Here is a 20,161-nt window from a genome sequence, read left to right on the forward strand (position 1 = left end):
TGGTAGAGCACCTGCCTAGCAAGTGTAAAGCCTTGGGTTCAAACCCCAATACATTAAGGAAAAAAAGGTAGAATAAAAACTCAAAAGAAAGCACTAAAAGAACAAAAAAATGTAAAACTTTCAATCAATAGAAGAAAATATTAATCTACCAGCTGACGAGATGGGGAAAAATGATTAAAAATAGAAAACACCAAATAAGATGTTAAAAACAACTTCAAATATATCCATAAGCACTAGATGTATTTATTAAACTTGTCAGTTGAAAGGCAGATTGTCAGACTGGGTAAAAACTAAAATCCAGCTATAATTCTGTTTATAAGAAAATACATTTTTAAAAAGACACAAAATATTAAAAGTGAATAGTTACACTGAACAAACTCTAACCAAAAGAAAATTGGAAGCCAAATGTGGAGGCACACACCTGTAATTCCAGCACTTGGGAGGTTGAGGCAGGAAAATTGTGAGTTTAAGGCCAGCCTGAGCTGCATAGTGAGGCTGAGGTCAGTTTGAGCTACATAGAAAGACCCTGTCTCAAAAAAGAGAAAAAGGGCTGGGATGTAGCTCGGTGGTACAGCACTTGCCCAGCATGCACAAGGCCCTGGGTTCGATCCCAGCACCAAAAAAGAAAAGACAGAAAAAAAGAAAAGGAAAGAAGGAGGGGGAGGGAGGAAGGAAGGAAGAATGTAATTAAACATAATAAATTTTGGGGTTTTTGTTTGTTTGGGATTTTTGGATTTTTTTTTGGGACAGGGTCTTGCTATGTAGCCCAGGCTGACCTCAGACATGAGATCCTGCCTCAGCCTGTGGTAGGATTGCAGGCATGGACCACCACACCATAGTTTTTAAGCCCAAAACCATAGTAACAAAGAACATAACCACATAATAATAAAATCTTCAATTTACAAGAAAGCATGAACATTCAGTACTTAATATATATATACAATAAAATAGCCTCACAATGTGTAATCCTCAAACTGAGGAACCACGAGTACACCATCTAGTGCAATTAATAGTCCTATATAGAGCCCTTCATCCAATGCTTAAAGAATACACATTTTTTCATCACATATGCAAATTACAGAAGTTGACGAAGTGTTAGAACTACCAAGTACAAGGTTATGAAACCAGATTTCAAAGAACAGTATCATACAGATCTCGTTTGGTATATTTAAAATCTCCCTGTGTCTGGAAATGAAAAACTAAACTCTCATAACCCTCCAGTGGTCTGCTCAGTGTCTTCCTGAAGTATTTATCTTTTTTTTTTTCCTGATGGTAATGGGGTTTGACCTCAGAGCCTTACATTCACTAAGCAGGTGTCCTTACGGCTTGAGCCACTCTACCAGACCCTGAAGTATTTATCTTTTGATATGTATCCTCAGCTCCCTTTCTCTAAAAATTACCCTCACCTCCCCAGGAGCCATCACTGTATAATTGGCAGTCCTTTATGCCCACTCCCCATCATGGCCACAGTTGATTGGACCAGAAGCGAACTATAGCCGGGCCAACCAGACACTCCCTCTCAACCCAAGGAATCTGACAAGATAAAAGAATTGCCCTGGCCATGGTTGATTGGACTACAAGTTGATTGAACTCAAACTGGGCCGATCAGACTCAGTCTTCAAGACAGATCTTGGGGAAGATGCAAATAGGATGTCCATTTTTTTTCTCTGAGCCCAGAACAGAGAAATGTTCAAAGAGGAACCAAGGGTTCCTACAGAAAGGAGAGACTACACAGTGAGAGGAAGAGAGAGGCTGACCAGAGAGACAAAAAGAGAAATTAAGTCAGAGAGACAGTCTGAGAAATGCAGCATGTAGAGCAAGACTAAGTTAGAAATTGAGAGAGAAGACCAGCCCCGGTGGCTCTCGCCTGTAATCCTAGCTACTCAGGAGGCAGAGATCAGGAGGATCATGGTTTGAAGCCAGCCTGGGCAAATAATTCATGAGACCCTATCTCAAAAAAACCCTTCACTAAAAGGGCTGGTGGAGTGGCTTGAGGTGTAGGCCCTGAGTTCAAACCCCAGTACCGAAAAAACAAACAAAAGAAAGGAAGAAATTGAGAGAGCAAAACTACCTAGCGTGAGAGAGGATAAGGGAAGACCAGAGAGAGTGATGGCCTGGATTCTGATGGCTTTGCAGTTCTGATGCCAGTCTTTCCTGGGGTTTGCTGGCACTCAGGTACTTAGAATCAAAAGACTTCCAGTGCGCAGCTCACTGCATTCCTTGGCTCTAGCCCATCTCTTTTCCCAAAATCCCACCCATCCCTTCGCTGCTCCCTCTGTCCTTCCACATTCTGTTCTTGTCTGGACATTTTTCTCTATCACCCCAGCTGCTAGAGTTCTCCATATGCTAGAGGGCGCTCTGTTTGGAAAACCCCTGTTTGTAAACAGAAGAGGACTGATTTACATGGCTTCCTGCCTGTGCCTTTCCTCTCTGCCATCCAGCATCCATCCTCGTACAATTCATACTCAGTAACTGGGTGATCAGCTAGTGTACAGCAGGCCAGAACTGAAACCCCAGGGCTTTTCTAAGATAAACGTTTAGACCAGCAAGTATGCAGTTTTCACAAATGGGAAAGACCCATGAATCTGCTGTGGTTTCTGAGAACCACAGCAGGAGGTGTGCTCTTTGCCTCACTGAGAACCATGGAAAGGACTTTAGAGATGGTTTAGATCCTAATCTAAACCAGCCCTTTCATTTACCAATGAGGACATTGAGATCCAGGAGAAAGTTACACAGCTGGCAAGGAGCACATCTGGTTTGGGAAGCAAGTCACTTAAGAATTAAAGTGTCATGAGCTCAACTCAACAGTCTCCTTGTCTGAAAGAGAACTTTCTGCCTGTCAGCCCCCACCAGCTGCCGCACCACCTCTACCCCATAGTTTTGCACAAACTGTTTCTACTGTGCCCCTTGTTTCTGATGGCTACAAACCTTCAGCAAGCCACATTCTGACCTCAGGATTCTAAAAACCCCTCCAACCACCACTCTCTCTGAGTCTGGGATCCCCCACCTATAGTATATTTTACACTAGTTCATAAACGCCTGTCTACCTTCCACACGTGGTCTAGCAAGCATTCAATAGGTTCTTGGTGCTTGAGAGCCAGGTACTAGCTAGTTCATGCTAGCACCCACTTATTAAAGGCTCTCAACTGAGGCAGCAAGGGAAGGGCATGGGGTGGGAGCCATCAGCCCACCTTCCCCAGCACCTCTCCTGTGTGAGCTGGCAGGGCCTGGTGGTCAGGTTGAAGCAGCATGGCCTCTGTCTCCTGAAGCAGCTAGAGTCTGTTCCACACAGAGCTGACCACGGACTCAGCAGTGGCTGTCCAGCCCTCCTCCCCAAGCTGGCAGTGCTCCCCCACTGGGTAGCAGTGGGACACAAGTAAAGTCTGGAAGTGGGTCAAGTTGCTATCAAAGGCCACTAGGCCTAGGCCCTGCAAGGGTCACTTTCTCAGTGGCCATGGGGATGGGGTGCTCGGCCAGAAAATGTCCAATTACTTATAAACTGAAGTCCTAAGAACTGGGCAGATGCCAATCTAAGAGGACAAATCCAGCGCAGGCTAGCTGTGGCTAGGGGACTGGCTATAAGTAGTGTCCTCTCCTCCTCTAGGCCCCTCTTTCCTGACAGCTCTAGAACAATTGGAAGAGGGGCAGTAGAGTGCACCTTGCCCTACACTACTCCCCGCCCTCTGACAGATGATGCTCCAAAATTGCTCTGGCACCACCCACTGGCCTCTGATTTACTATTTTAAACCAAATACCATTTCCAAAAACAAAATTCTGTCCATCTGGATCATTTGTTTTACTCCAGGGGGCCAGGGGCTGTTACCCATAGCACAGATCTGGTGTCTGGAAAATTTAGTGTCTTTAAAGGAAGAGGTGGGGGGAGAAAGCCCATGATTTGGAGTGAGGTCAGTCAGCCCCAGCTGGAAGAGGCTTGCGGGGAGCCAAAAGACCATTTGGCCAGATTGCCAGACCCTAGGCCAGCTATTGTATAATCTCCACCATGTTAGAAAGAAAGACAAGACAAAAATTGGGACATATTTTTGTTCTTGCTCAGGAGCCCAGAACATGCTCACAACTCCAGGAATCTCTGCTTTTCTCTGCTAATGGAAAAGATGACCCATGAGAACAAACTTGACTACAGCAGTATGTGTCTCATTGCCCAGTCCTGTAAGTTAGGGACGCTGAGCCTCATACCATCTTGTGACTGCTTTCCAGAGACTCTGTGCTCTAAGCAGCTGCTCACTTTAATGGTTAAAAAATAGGATGGTGGTTGGGCTGGTGGCGTGGCTCAAGTGGTAGAACAGCTGCCTAGCAAGCGTGAGTCCCTGAGTTCAAACCCCAGTACTCCCCCCGGCCAAAAAAAAGGATTGATGGCCTTAGAGTCTCTCTGACTTAGAGTCAAATTACAGAATAGCATTTATTGACATCTTCCTTGGACTGCACTGTGCTTCTAGCAAGAGCAGAAGCAAGTATAAAGGGAAGCACACATAGTTAGCTACATAATGTAGTCGTTACACCAGGACATGTTCTTTCCAGTCTTGTTGGTAAAGAAACTATGATTGCCCCATATTAACTACCTTAACTTTGAATGTGCACTGGAGTTCCAAATTCAGCAAAGAAATCAGTTATTTACATTTCAAGTAAAAATACTATAGTTTATTTCTTTATTTCACCACTATTCATAGGTATGAACTGTGACAAGGCCTTGCTTACATCTTGCAGTGCAGGGCCAGGAAATAGGCTTTATATTGGTTATTGGATCTTCAGCATCAGACTATCATGATCGCAGAGCTGGCAACACCATGCAAAAAGACGAGGAAATAGTTGCATTACTGGCACAAAATGGACAAAGGAGCAGAGTTTAATCAGTGGCCAATTTCTTGTGTTTCTTTAAAAAACAAAAACCACAACGGGGCTTTATTTTGACATCTTGAGGGCATTGGGCCAATCGGTATCATGGGACAGAGATAGTAAGTAAGGCATGAAGAAACAAACAAGAACATTGCACCAAAACAGATGTGTTTAAATTAACAAGGTCGTGCATCAGTCTCACAATGGCTGTCACATGAGGTCAGGGGAGAGGAGTGTGAAGATCTTGGAGACTTAGTTGCTCAGAGGCTGTTGAGCAACTCCAGGAAATCTCAGGGAGGCCACTCCTCCACGCCCACGCTGGCCACCCCTCCTTGCCCGTTGCTGCCTTCTGGAGGGCACTCTTCCTTGAACAGTGCCTGCAGCTGGGGACCGGACTGTGGTGCTTTGGAGGTATTGGAAGGCGCTCTGGCGGCCCACCTGCCTCTCTACACAGTTAAAGGTGAGGGCTACTCCCACGTTGCTCTTCATGATTCTGGAGGACCCGTCGGACGTGCCATCAAAGCACCGGCCAAGTGCAATCTCCTTGGCTATGCGAGGGTCCTGGTCAGTGACAGTATAAATGCCATAGTTGTGACCCAGTGGGTCCAGGGGTGCTAACATGGTGTACTCACTGGTGTCGTTGTTGACTGCTAGTGGTAGGTGGTTGACCAGGTACTCATGTAGCATGGGGTTCACGCTGGCTCGGCGGCAGCTGCCTTGGGGGATGACCTTCACCAGTGTGCGGTCCACGCGGTCCTGGTCATAGAGCATCCCACTGCACTTGAACTCCAGACAGGCAGATGAGACATTGGGCTGGTCCCTGTCCCGAGTACTCTTCACATCCCGGATTCCATACAGCTTCCCCACTGTCTGTCGGTGGGTGCCCCCCATGTTGCGGGATCGGACATTCACCTCCAATGGACCCACGATCTTCACTTTGATGTAGCAGGCCCTGAACTCCATTGGCTTGGGCCACCATGCCAGGTAGTCTTCAGTCCAGCTCATGGGGTCATCTTCGTTGAAGGGAACTGTGTTATAGTCATACCTATCCCCCTCAATCTGGTAGAACCGGAAGTGGGCCGCACTGGGTGGTGCCTCTTCACAAGCCCGGAGGTTCTCAAAGGAGTAGATGGGCCCATTGCTCTCCTCAGCTGAGTTGGGCCTTGGCTTGGCCATGGTGATCTGGAATGCCATCTTTTTAACCCGTGGGTCCTCGTGGTCTGTCCTACGGTACTTGAGCTTGTTGAGGTAGGGCTGAGGGACACCAATCGCATTTGGGTTGAATTTAGGGGAAGACTCCACTGCCTCCAGTTCCTCCCCAGCCAGGCTTGCCAAGAAGTAGGCAGAATAGGCATCAGGGGACTGGTCATCACAGAAGGCAGGCAGACAAGCCCCATTGGGGCCTGTGATGACACTGTCAAAGCGGCCCCAGGCCCTAGGGTTGGATGCAAAGCCAGTTCTGGGCTCCAGGTTGATCACAGAGACCACAACCCCCTGGATTTGTTCACTGGGCAAGAACCTCTCACTCCGGTAGGCCCTCACCTTGACAAAGCACCTTCTGCTTTCAGGGACATCCAGGTTAAAGAGCCTTCTCTCACGGATCTCCATGTTGCCCACCAGGAAGGTTCTCTCTTCCCTTTTGTTCCTCTTTTGACTTTCAAATTTGAAATCCCCTTCCTCCTCCCACAGCCCTGTGTCTGGGTTGAGTGACCAGAGTTTCATCGTGGGTATATGCTCTGGCATCTTGACCTGGGTCGAATCAAGGTGGACCTTCACCTTGCCAGCATTAAGTGGTTCTGAGCTGGCGTCATCTGTGAAGTCCACAGAGAACATGCCATATGTCCGAAGGGGGAGGGTATCTCCTTCATCATTGATGAAGTTCAGATCGCTCTGGGCAGCAGTGGCCGTGGAAATATTCCGGGGGTCCAGGAAAGTCACGCTGGCCTTCACCTTTCCTGTGTAGGGCTCCCCATTCTGCCTGTAGAAACTGTTAGATGGGATCTCCAGTTCAGCCACAGGGTCTTCGCCGACCACCTCTCCCAGGGGGATAATGTTGGTCTCCATGGCTTCCAGGGTGATGGGCTCTTTGCGTCGTAGCATCTTGATCTCGTGGAACACTGCACTCCCCTTCCTGTTGAATGGCAACACTTTGGTGGTGTTCACAAACTTCTGCAGCCTGTCCACGAATGTGAGCACCAGCCTCTCAGTGTCCTGGGGGACATGGAGGCTGAAAGTGCCTTTGTAGCCAGTCATGCTCACGCGGCTGTTCCCCATGTACACGTGGCCAAAGCGCATGGGTTCCCCATCATCAGCGGCACTGACGCGGCCACGCACGATGCTCCGTGTCTCTGCACACCGCTGGCAGCTGCACTCCGTGGCCACCTTGGTGGGCAGCGTGTACCCACTGCACTGGATCTCCCTCTCTTCTGTCTTGGAGATGCCACAACAGTTCTCCACAGCATCCCGGCACCTGACCCCATTATCCTGCTGTCCTGCACAGGTCTTGACAGGGCAGCGGCCCACATCATAGTAGAAGGAATTGGTGGCATTCTGAAAGCAATCGTGGGGCAGTCGGATAAGGTAACTCTCAGGAGTTGGGTTGCAAGGAGTCTCATAGGGTGCTGAGGAGGAAACAGTGTTGATGTTAACATATCAGTTCACACCCTACGCGAGGTACTTCAATATCACCTCTCTTTTATTTTTTTATATTTTGTGGTGCTGGGCATGGAATCCAGGATCTTGTACATGCTAGGCAAGTGCTCCACCACTGAGCTACACCCCCAGCCCTGAATGTCACATATCTACCAAAGGACTAGTATATCTGTGACCTTGATTCTCACAGGACTCTCTGACGAAGGTGAGGCAGCTCTTACTGAGCCCATTTAATACCTGGGGAAACAGAATTGGTAGTTGAGGTAGCTAGAGCACTGGTTCTTAATAGAAGGATCTTGAAAATGTGGGAGGTGTTTTGGATTATCACCAAAATTTGGTGTGCTCCTGGCATATGTGGCAGGAGCCATCAATGCTCTATGTCCTACAGTACAGGCACACTATTCTGTAGAAATCATCCTTCTGCATCCTGCATGACGTTCACATATCCCGTGAATACATTCATGTAGGTAGAAACCCTGTTTAAAGTGATCAAAGTGAGGTGGGCATCTGTGGTTCAAGGATCAAGGTTCTAGGCAAGCCTAGGCAAATAGTTCATGAGGCCATCTCCAAAATAACCAGAGCAAAGTGGACTGGAGGTGTGGTACAAGTGGTAGAGCACCTGCTTTGCAAACATGAAGCCCTGAGTTCAAACCTCAGTCCCGCCAAAAAAAAAAAAAAAAGTGATGGGAACTTTTTTTTTTACCATGACCTCATTCTATACTGAATTTTTTAGAAATGCAAGTACCATATAAAGCAACCTACCTAAGATTGCACTTTGTCAGCTTGGAACAATACCAAGAATTGTTCCCCACCTTGGAAAAATCATGTCCTTATGACATTACTCACAGAGTCTGAACCACCAAGAAATATCTCTATAACCATCAGCATTTGTAGCTGTCATGCTCATGGTGACTCTGAATTTAAGAGTAAATGTCCAATCACTTGGTTTATCTGTGTCACTGTGCCAAAATATTTAGATATTGAAAGAATACTATTTTGAATTTACATTTTTTTATTTCTGTTTTATGTTATAGTTAAGACCATGTGCATATATTTTTGGAAATTAAATGTAGTTATTATCTATAAATTATACTTCAGAACAGTAAAAGCAGTACTAAAAATCACTGTGCCAAACAGGGAGCATTGGAAAAAAAAAAAACAAAAAACAGGGGGCATTGGTATAATGGACTGGGAAGCACTGCTGGGGACTCCACATCTCCCCTGCTGAGACCCACAGTTTTTGTCTTGTCTGTTCTGAGACCCATTGCTCAACTTTCTTGGAGTGTGTGAAATATTCCACAATTCTTCCAATATATTCTCTCTTCCTCTGCCTTTTGTTTTGTTTTGGCAAACTATTATGATATCCTCTTTCTCCCTCAGTTTATAAGGCCAGGTTTCTCATAGGTCTTTGGCCGCAAATCTTCCCCCCCCCCCTTGTTCTCTTCTACCAGCCAGCTATTACCAGGTCACCCTCAATTCCCCACTCCTGTATCTTTGCCCGTGCCAGCCCCTGATCTGGGCACATCCACACACAATCCCTGCCCACTCTCTGATCAGAGGCTCCCAACCTTGACTGCATGCCCAAGTCACATCCCAGACCCATTAAATCAGACTCTGGGAGTAAGTCAGGGGCATTAGTAGTTTTTGAAGGCTCTCAACTGGTGGTGGCACTAAGCAGTCAAGGCCAAAAACCGTTATTGAAGTCTCAGCTGAAAAACAACTCCCCAGGCAGCCTCCTGGAAGGTATCTGTCTCTATCTATTAGAATCCATAGTCCTGAGCTGGGTGTGGTGATGCACGCCTGTAATCAAAGCTACTTGGGAGCTAGAAATCGGGAGGACCATGATTCAAGGCCAAATCCAGCAAAAAGTTAGTGAGATCCTATTTCAACAAAAAGCTGAACATGGCGGTACATGTTGTAATCCCAACTATGTAGAAGGCATAGGTAGGAAGATCAAAGTCTGAGGCTGGCCGTAGCAAAAACATAAGACCCAGTAGGAAAAATAACTAAAGCAAAAGGACTGGGGGTATGGCTCAAGTGGTAGAACACCTGCCTAGCAGGTACAAGACCTGAGTTCAAACCCTAGTACTACCAAAAAGAAAAAAAAAAGTCCACAGTCCCTTAGTTCTTGCTATCTTGGTGTCCCAGAGGGCATGGCACTATGCACAGAAAAACCCAATCTTTTACTGCCAATGGTGCTCACAGGGGTGCTCAGCCAGCCCTGTTACAGATTCAGGACCCCAGGAGCTAGACATACTTACCTATGACAGTCAGCTGCGCAACCTGGGACTTTGCAGCCCCAGCGTCACTCTGTGCCTTGCAAAAGTAGTCCCCAGCCTGGTCTTGCTTCAGGTTCCTCAGCACCAGCTTGCTCTCGTGCTTATAAAGGGAGGGATCCAGCAATGTGTCATTGTGGTACCTGAGGGGATGAAGAGGCAGAACCTGAGTAGACTGTGGTGGGGGGAGGGGGGGAGGCAGGTATCCCTGGAGACAATGCCAAGAGCAAGCAGCTAGGGGGTTGTTTGGGGAATGGGTTCCTGCAGGTGCCAACATCACCTTCGACTTGTCTCACCCAAGACCACTTATTACCCTGGGGAGTCAAGGAAATTGGTTGTAAGTCCCAGCCCCAGCACTTAACTGGGAACAAACCATCTCACATCTCTGAGCTTTATTTTCCTGGTCTATAAAAAAGATCGCTAGCTATCCACAAAGAATAGTTGGGACTGTCAAACAAGACAGTGACTTTAAGATGTCTGTGAAGGGTAAAGGACTCACAGCCACTGGGGATTCTACCTTGTTGGCCTTGGTGGAAAAGCAGGACTGAGGAACCTTGTTCTGTGCACTGAGCACATGCAAGTCAGGATCCCAAGACCAGTAATGCTCTGGGGGACCCCAGTTTTGAGGTACAAGAGAGCTTGCTGGTTGTCAACCTTAATTTGGTGGTTTCCACTTGTAAATGCTAACATCTGGTTCTGCACAAGCGCCTTACTTATAACATTAATCTGTTGGTTATTGCTCTTAAATTGGGACCCAATTTTCGAAAGCTGGTGTCCAAAAGGAGAATTGTGCAGGGCTGCTGGCAGGATACACACCAGAAATACTTGTCTGGACTGGGCTTCCCTGTGGCCTTGCAGCACAGGGACACAGTCTGACCAGCTCTCCGGGCTTTTGTCTCGGGGTTCATTATGATGTATGGCATGTCTAGGACAGAAGATGAGAAAGAGTGTTTTGGTTTTTTTTCTTTGTGACAAGTTCTACAGAGCCTTGGTCCCTCAGGGTCTGTGATGGTGTCAAACTGAATCGCTTCCCTCCACCCCCCAGCCTGTCTCTAATGGTCCCATACCTAAGAGAACTGGCTACGGTGGCTTCTCAAGCACCTCTAGGTGGGGCAGTAGAAGACCAGAGGACCTTGTGCCAGCTACGATTCCTAAGCCCTACAACCTGGACAGCACTGCATGTTCAAATAGAGCAATTTTCACGTGCTGCTGTCCCCAGCAGAGTTTTTGGTCATCCTGCACCACTTCTGAGCTCCCAATCCCCTCTCTCTATGGCCTCCAAGCCTCCAACTGTATCATAATTGACTGTTTTAGTCAAGGTAACCAGAGAAGACCTCATATATTAAGGAACAGGACCTACCAATAAATAACTGGGGGAACACTCTACACAAAATACAGCAAGGGCCAAGACCCTGAGGCAGGACTGCATCTGTATCTGAGGAACAGATAGAAAGCCACTGTGGCTGGAGTAGAGTGATCCCATGCTGGGGGAGGATAGGAGAAATAAGAGCAGAGAAATAAGAGAGGGCCAGATGGTATAGGGCCTGTGGGCATAGTAAAGATTGGGGATTTCACTTTGAGTCAGCTGGGAAGCCAGCTCTTAGTACTGTAACGTCTCCTCACTGATCTGCCAGAGAGCATAGTCACCTGCCCTCACAAATTCTGCATTGATGGTGGCTGTCTTCAGGCTAGTTTTGGGCATTGTGAGCATGATGGGGGCAAACTTGGTCTTCATGATCTTCAAGGTGGTTTTGCCATCAGGGCACAAGCCAGGGACGTGGAACCTCCCATTGCTGTCTGTCTGGGTCAGCATCTTAGGTGTCTTGGTCATCAGGTAGACGATGGCCCCTGAAGCAGGGGCACCCCCAGGGAGGGAGATGGCCCCATGAAGCATGAAGTCCTGGCACATACATGTGTCACAGTCAGCATTTACCTGGCCCATGGGGCAGGTCAGGTCACAGGCTGTGGAACCAAGAGCCATATTAGCAGGGTTTCATGGAATCTGACCCTCCATTCACCTCCCAGCCTATAGATTCACACGTGTTTCCTCTCCTCCTTAGGCCTCTGTTACCCTTCCTTGTCAACCTACATGACGAACTCCTACTCTTCCATCAGACATAGCTCAGGACACCTCCTCCAGGAGCTTTCCTGGATTCCTCTAAGCTATGATCCCTGGCCTTGCTCAGTGTTCTTACCTTATCCTGTATATCTCCCATTAGAGCACATGACAGATGTTCAGTTAGGGCTTGATGAGTGGATGATGGAATCTGTCTTAGACTGACCCTCTAACCCACCCTTCTATGCAGTTTCAGCCTCGCCCACCACCCCCTGCCCAGTGCTGGGAAGGAGTGAGATACCTGTGCAGGGCTGGCTCACACAGAGCTGGCCCTCCTCAGTAGCCTCACTGCACAGTGACACAGTCTCTGCCAAGCAGGTGCGTGTGCGGGTCTGGACCCCAGTGTGACCACAAGCAGCTGAACACTTGCTCCAGGGGGACCAGGGACTCCAGATGTGCTCTGTGTCTCTGCGCAGAGACCCTGCAAAATGAGACCAGATGAGATCCAACTTCCTTCCCAAGGGGACTCAGCCAGGAAATGTGACCCTTAGCCTGTTTCTTCTCTGGTGAGGACAGACAGGACCTCATTTACATCATAGATATTACTAGTGTTTATATTTCCTGCATTGAAGTTTCCAATATAGGGAAGTCAATAGTCCTAAGGAAGGGGTGTCTCTAATTTGCACAAAGGCAGCATATGGGCCAGGGGCAGCTCTGAGAGTGCTGGGGTGTGATATGCTGTCCAAGGATGTGTGGAGACTGCTCAAGCTACCACTAGTATGGAAACAGACACATTCTCCATGTGGACAGGCTCTCTGGGAAGTCAGGGCCTGTGGTCTGCAGTGACTTGGACACCCACCCAGAAGGGGGACTTTTGCACCTCTTCTCACCTCTGCTCTGAAGCCTGTGTGCAAGAATTGGGCTCACACCTTGCCCAGGAGACCAGCCCTGAGTTCCCATGGTACATAACCACTGGTAGCTGGCCTTCCTAACATTTGTACTATTCAGTTGGGTACAGTGGTGCATACCTATAATTCCAGCTACTCAGAGGGCCAAGATGGGGAGGATCACTATTCAAGGCCAGTCCAGGCAACGAGTTAGCAAGACCCCATCTTAACCAAAAGCTGGGCATGGTGGTGTGTGCCTGTGGTCCCAGGTGTGCAGAGTATAGGTAAAAGGACTGAAGTCAGTCCCAGGCAAAAAATGCAAAACACTACCCAAAAAATAATTAAAGCCAAAAAGGGATAGAGGTGTGTTTTACATAGTAAAAGGTGCCTAGAAAGCACATGGTCCTGAGTTCAAAATCCCAATACCCCCCCCCCAAAAAAAACAAACCACTGTATTGCCCAGTGCAGGGGCAGGGCAGGATATAAAGACCATGGACACTACAAACACAGACATGGTTCAAATCCTCATGCTGCCCTTGTTAACTGAATAATCGTGACAAGTTACCTATCTTTTCCCAACCTCATGCACCTGTCAAGATAGCAATGCCTCAAAGATTAGTTGCAAAGGTTGGATAATGTGGACAGCTAGCACATATCTGGCCCATAGGAACAGTAACAGAAACTAACACTTAGTGAACCTGGGTTTCAGCCCTCTATACTCTATCTCATCTAACCCTCATCAAAACCCCTGTGAAGCTGGGCATGGTGGTTCATGCCTATAATCCCAGCACTCAAGAGGCCCAGGCAGCAGGATCACAAGGTTGAGGCCAGCCTGGGCTGCACAGTGAGACCCTGTTTCAAAAAATGAAAAAAAGAAAAGAAAAAACCCAAACCTGTGAAGATTTACTGTTACCCCATTCTACATGTGAGAAACCTGAGGTTAGAGAACTTCAGCTTCACTATCACTAGAGAGTCCAGCCATGTACATGTGTGTGTTGTTCAGGTCCAGGCCTCACCGTGTGCCAGGGCTGGCGGGAGGCCAGGGCAGGGTTGTTCACACTCACCTGGTGGGCAGAGGAAGCGCACGGTGTAATTGGAGCAGTTCTGGCCAGGCTGCTGCTCCCTGTTGAGGCACCAGAAGCCCTCATGGGGACTGCCATGGACCACCTGGCCAGTGCTGCCTGCGGGCATCCAGTCAGTGGTCCGGGCCTCTAGACGAAGGGGACGAGCACACACACGATCCCCGTAGTAGAAGCGAATGGCATCCAGCCGCTCATAGTCGCCCTGCCCGCCTGGGTGGTCAATGTTGAACCATGCTGTCCACTCACCAGGACCTGATGGACAGAGTCAGTTGAGAAGAAGTGGTCCCTGGAGTGGCAGGTGAGCTCCAGTTCTGCTGTCCTGCTCAGCCCTGAGGAATCTTTCCTGATTTTGCTCACCCACCCCCAGTGGTCTTGGGGCCCTGTCACATTTATTTCACCAGGTCCCTCCAATCCCTCTGGGCCCTGCAACGCTGAGCCCTCCACTCAAACGCTCATCAGCCTGACTGAACCATGTCAGTAACTTCCTGCCTCATGTCTCTACCTCCAGGCTCCCTCTTTCCCCATCCCCACCAACACTGCAGCTGGGTAAGCTTTTTTCATATGGCTTGGACTACACCACTCTCCAGTGTAAAAATCTTTTGCGAGGCATTTGGGGTGCCGGTGAGCTGGTTCCTGCTATCTCTCCATCCTCAGCTGCCCATCTCTCCCCAGCAGCCTGTACTCTGGTCCCAGCAAGCTCTATAGCATTCCTGAAATAGGCAGCTTCCTAATTCTGAGCTACTTCTACATCTATATTATATAGATATATCTATAATATAGAGAGATATAGCTATACCATACCTCTCTGCACAGAGGCCAGATGCCTTGTAAAAAGTGAGTTTCCACAAAACCCTGACATCACACCCTGGCTTCAGAAATTCCGTTAGCAAGCTCTGTGAGGACTACCTCCTCCTGACCCTCCCTTCTGCAGCCACAACTCACTCTCCAGGGGGTCAGCAGGCTTGGCAAAGGTGCCAGGTATCCTCTTCCCAGGCTGGACTCTTCTCACCGATTGGGTGAGCATCGTATGCCTCCCTGAGGGCCAGGAGAAGAAGTTGAGTGAGAAAGCGGGACTAACCAGGGGTCTCACAAGATGCAGGAAGCAGTACGGTATAGTGCCTAGAAGCTGAGCCCTGGACCTGGGTTCAAACCCTGACTCTGCCACTTACTGCTGTGCAACCTCAAAAGGCTTTATCCCTCTACACCTGTTTTCCCCATGATAGGGATGCATTAGTGAGAACTACATTATAAGGTCTGGCACATTCTTCAGGGTGACAATGAATGGAAAGGGACCTGGCAGGTAGTGCGTTTGTGAAAGTGAGTTGTCACTTGTTCTAGAAATAGATCATCAGGTGCTGCTGAGCAGTAGGCCGGTGCTCCCACTTTGGTGTCTGGTCTATCCTTCTTGGAAAAAGTGAAGCTCATTTTCCACATCTGTAAAATGGATATATTAATCCCCGCCCCCAAGGGAGATTGGGGCATGAGGATTCATGAGATGAGACATAAACACCTCTGAAGTATATGAAGGCTGAAAGCCTGGGCTCTACCTCTTCCTAACTGGCAAGCTACTTAATCCACCTGGCCCCATGTCCTCTCTATAAAGTGAGAAAAGTAACAACTCCTGCCTCAGAGGATCGTGGGAATTGCAAAGGCTCATTCATAAAGCCACTCAGAAGCACGCCTAGCACAGAGCGTATGTTGAATAAGTGTTAGCAACCTCCTTAGGTCAGTGCCTGGCACCATAGGTGTCCCTTCCCCTTTCCTTGGCAGTTTGGCTTTGAGATCTGCCCTTGCACACAGGGCTCAAATGGCCTAACTGGGTCAGTGGTCCTCAGTTTTCTGCCTCCTGAGTAGCTAGGATTCCAGGCTTGAGCCACCAGTGCCAGGCTCTGGTCCTCAGTTTTCTGACCTCAGGTTCCTCAAGCCCCAGGCAGCTCCAGCTCTACTCCTCATGAGGCTGAGGAGGGCTCTGCAGGAGGGAGGAGAAAGGAGAGCAGAAGGCTGTGAAAGCCTTGGAAGATAATTAACTCCCAGGCAAGGAGCCAAATCAGAATTCTCGGTGCTGCTTAATTGGGGTGCTAGGAGCTCTTTTAATCAACCTAATCTGATTTCCCTCAGATGACTGGATGTTAACCATCTTCACAAAAAGCAGCTGCGGAGGTGGAAAGGGAGGTAAGAGGCCCGCACACATGGCTGGCGCTGGGCGGAGACAGCCTTTGTTCCCACAGCTGTGGTCACAAAGCCTGCAGGGCACACAGCTCTTAAAGAGGGTTGTGCGGTTTGGTTTTTGTTTTGTTTTGTTTTGTTTTTGCATTATCTGCTAGTGTGGCTAGAAATCCAGAGAGGAAGAGAAGATGGGAGGGAGTGCAGTTTAGTGGTGGGAGCTGCAACGCCTCAGGAAGTTAGCAGTTCCACCAGGCAAATTCTCTCTACCCATTCTTTCCAGAGATTAGTGTCCTGGGGAGGGGTGGGGAGAGGGGAAATGGGGTCAGAGGGGTTCTGGCATGTCTGTGAAATTAGGCTTCAGGGTCTAAATGAAACTGAGCTTTAAGCCAGTTTAAGCCAGAAGAATTTTCATAAAACCAAAAACAGACCAAACCCCAAGCCTGCCTCTGAAAACTTGGTGATCCCCTGTGACTCCCTTTTACTTTGGCTGACAGAGCTAAATTCAGTTATCAGGGGCAACAACCTTACTATCTTTTTTTTTCCTCACTCTGAATGACTGTTTCTTCCTCTCCTCATTTAAAAGGTTCATTCTTGCCAGGCGCTGATGGATCACACCTGTAATCCATGCTACTCAGGAGGTAGAGATCAGGGAGATTGCAGTTTGAAGCCAGCCTGGGGAAATAGTTCACAAGACTCTATCTCGAAAAACCTACCACAAAAAAGGAAGCTGGTGGAGTGGCTCAAGGTGTAGGCCCTGAGTTCAAACCCCAGTACAGGAAAAAAAAAAAAAGTTCTGTTCTTTTGGGGAACTATCCCAGATTTGTAGGAACAGGCAGGATACAACTGATGAGGTGTATCAAACAGCCTCCAGATTTACGGCCCTGTCTATGTTTTAAGGCGATGTGTAGCTGGGCCCCAGACTAGACATGACCTCTGTGACAAGCGGGGTTATGGAAGCTGGCAGGTACTTAGCCTGTACCCAACACAGAGGTGACTTCCAGAACCAGGAAGGAGAACGCCCAGGCTTTGGTCCCCATCATCTTTCTCCTGTGCCCTGTGGGAATGTGGCAGGAGACGGGTAAAGGTGTGTCACAGAGTCAGCTTGTCTCTAGAACATTCCCTGGAAGTTTCTTAGATCCAGTAACCTGCAAAGAAGCAAAGTTTGTCAGATCCCACATTTCTAAGTCACTTCTCATGGCTCAAGCAGAAATATTTCTTGACCTGTCAAGGATAGAAGGGTGGACAGAACGAAGTCTCGTGGGAGTGACATCAGCCTAAGCAGCAAAACTGGACAACTTGGGAGACACAGAGGCTCAGAATCTGAGTTCAAATATGGCAGATCCAGGTTCCAGCCCTGGCCCAAGCTCCAGGGTTCCACACCAAAATGGGGCACAAGGGAGAGGAGAAGAGGCTCATTGGCAATAAGGCCGGGCTCACTCCCAGCAGCCTCTGAGTGACTTATCAATCACATTCAAGACCTGGACTTGGGGGATTTAGGTCTGTTTCCCCTTGGCGAGGCTATACTCTTTTACAGGGGGCTCCACATGAAGGCAGTTCAGCCCTGGTCATGGCTATGGTGGCCCCTCCTAGGGCAGGCAGGCTGGGGGAGCAGATGCCTCAGCAGCACCACCTCCAAGACACATTCCCAGATGTGCACGGGCTGCAGCTGGAACACATTCTGGCCTGTTTGGGGCCTGGCTGGGAGTTCCACAGCCAGGAGCCAGCTGAGGGGAAGCAGACAGAGTGCACTGTGAGAGGCTAGGACCCCTCAATCTCTGGGAGTATGGGGTAGGGGCTGCAGGAGTAGAGAGAGGAAGGCAATAAGGAACCATGAGGCGTGGGTGGCCTAGGCTCCCACTGAGCTGGACATTTTTCTCCTCTTCCAGAGCTCTGGCCAACCCAGAATCTGACCAGTTCTTGATTCAAAAATGGTTCCCTTCAATCTCCAAAGTCCAGGGCGTGGTAGGAAAGGGAAGATCCCTTCTCTCTGGAAAAAAAGGTTCAAAAAGTCTTGGGTATCCCAAGGGAAGAAGAAAAACCCCACACTGCAGACCCTCCAGCCCTAAAATCACTACTTCCCACACACCTGTTTCTCGGACGAGGTAATCCCGCAGATCCAGCTAGCACAGGTCTCACCCCCAAGCTCCCCAGTCCTGAGCAGGGAGCAGAGCAATCCGCGGCCTGCACAGCCCTCCCCTCACTGCTGCTCCAGGGCTGTCTGAGAGGCCCGGGTGACCTGAGGCACCTTGTGGAAAAACCATTTCCCATCTGGCAGCCCATGGAGGTTTCTCCACATCCCACTGTTTCCTGCGCTTAGCGCCCCAACCCACACTCCTCTGAGCTCTTGGACAACGCATATTTGCTGGCCTCAGGAAAGAAGTAGGACAGCGCAAGGTATAGAGACCCAAAATGGGGCCATTTGCGGGGGTGAGGGGAGTCCTAACCCTGGGTGGGGCAGAGAAACTTCAGAGCAGAAAGTGGAGTCTTTTCTGTGGCAGACGAGGGGCCAGTCAGCAACAAAGAGAACTGGGGTGCTCAGGGGAGGGCAGGAGCAGCTGAGCCAGGCAGTGGGCTGCAGGGATGAGGCACTGGGAATGGAGCTCACCGTTTCCTGAGCAGGACTCCTCAGCTGGGGGTCCAAGTCTTCATCTCTGCAGCCGTCCAGCCCTGGGCCTTATATAGCACAGCTGGTGGCTCAACCGGTGGCAGCCAGCCACGGGAAGCAGCAGCGAAACCAGATCTGAGCATGAGCCTCCCTCCCCTCCCCGTGTCCTTGCAGCTCACGGAGGCCTCATTTCACATCCAGATCCTTAGGGGGGATGCCACAGAGCCTGGTGGTGACCCAGGTGGGCAGCTGCTTGGGGCTCCAGAGGCCAGGACAGAGAGACGGGGGTAGGGAGGTGGACTGGGTATTGGGAGCAGCCCTGGGAAAGGGCCGAGGAGAATTCTACATCTGGGCAGCATTCCATAGCTCAAGGGTGGTGTGTTCTTGCCTAAATTTTACTTGCTGATCCCCCACATTCCCCCAGCCCTGCCTCCCCACCCACCCAAGGAAGCAAAGGACTTTGCTGGCCTTAGCACATACTCCAAACTCTCTTAGCCACCTTGGCCTCACAGCTGGTGTGTCTGACCTCAGGGGGGTTGACTACTCGGTTCTCTGGCCTCTGAGGTAGCGCTCAGGGAGCCTCAGAAGGAACGAGGGACAAAAGAATTGTGAGGCAAAGGGTGTCAGCCCCTCCCCACTTCCATTTGGGTACCTTCCTATACCCATAGGGACCACAGAGCCCCAACACATGGACTTCTGAGAGCTCCACCATATATGTGTGCGTGGAGTACATGCCTGACTTCAGGTATGTGGACTGCCAGCCTTACCCACAGGTGGCCTGAGCAGCTACCTGTGTTTTGGGGCCTTCCTCTGTCCACTCTCTGGCCCCAGCATGAGGTTGTCTGTTGTCTCAGGCAGTGACTCTGGCATGGCATTAGAATCACCTAGAGGGCAGTTAAAACCCAGATTTCTGGATAGCCTACCCCCGAGACCCCCCACTTCCTAGGCCGAGACTGCATTTCTATTGAACTCCCAACTTATACTGAAGCTGCTGGTTCTTGAACACATTTTGAGAATTACTGGTCACAAGGATAGCGTCCCACTTGAAGGCAGAAGATGAGGAGAGAATATACCAGAGACCATAGCAGGAACCTCCTGAGTCTTGCCTCATGTCAGAGTCATCCAACTTGGCCTGGGCTTCTAGCAGCATGCCAGAATCTGGAGGTAGAGGCCTGGGCTTGTAGCTGTCCACACAGGGTCACTCTTTCCACATACTTTTACTGAACTCCTATTTTAGGCTGGGCACTGGGGAAGAAGAGAGACATGTCTGCACTTAGGAAAGAGCTTCACATAGAAATGATCCCACAGTGCAAGCTTCATGCCAGACAGCGAGGGTTGCCCTAGACAGAGCTGCTAGGGTGGAGAAAGGAGGTTGAACAGCAATACCCACAACCAGACATGGGGCACAGATCTAGTTTTCTTTCTCTCCTGGAGCTTGGTCTCCCTTCCAGCCATCAGCTCTTGGCCAATAGGCCCTGTAGCTGGTTCTACTCTGGTCCAATTTGTCAGCGTGAAGCTACAAAGCAGTTTCAGCCATGGCTTTGACAGCAGATGACTGAACTGACCGAAGTTCATGCGAGGTTTGA

General features: G+C 49.3%; 1 protein-coding gene and 1 long non-coding RNA gene across 2 annotated transcripts in view; one reads left to right on the plus strand and one right to left on the minus strand.

The window, feature by feature from the left end:
- Window positions 1-4,253: 4,253 nt before the first annotated feature.
- Cilp (cartilage intermediate layer protein) lies at window positions 4,254-18,852 on the minus strand. The gene is made up of 9 exons (XM_074066223.1): window positions 18,576-18,852; window positions 16,950-17,115; window positions 14,747-14,839; window positions 13,787-14,056; window positions 12,137-12,316; window positions 11,427-11,741; window positions 10,596-10,704; window positions 9,765-9,922; window positions 4,254-7,472 (listed from the first exon to the last, which is right to left on the minus strand). Exons 2-9 carry the CDS (start codon window positions 17,008-17,010, stop codon window positions 5,104-5,106), a joined length of 3,555 nt encoding a protein of 1,184 aa, XP_073922324.1. The 5' UTR covers window positions 17,011-17,115; window positions 18,576-18,852; the 3' UTR covers window positions 4,254-5,103.
- The window catches only part of LOC141420846 (uncharacterized), a 38,830-nt gene continuing 36,954 nt past the window's right edge, over window positions 18,286-20,161 (plus strand). Inside the window, exon 1 of the long non-coding RNA XR_012445513.1 lies at window positions 18,286-18,364. This is a non-coding gene — a long non-coding RNA (uncharacterized lncRNA). The remainder of the gene's footprint in view (window positions 18,365-20,161) is intronic.

This window comes from Castor canadensis, chromosome 2 (genome assembly GCF_047511655.1).
Source record: "Castor canadensis chromosome 2, mCasCan1.hap1v2, whole genome shotgun sequence".
Classification (NCBI taxonomy): domain Eukaryota; kingdom Metazoa; phylum Chordata; class Mammalia; order Rodentia; family Castoridae; genus Castor; species Castor canadensis.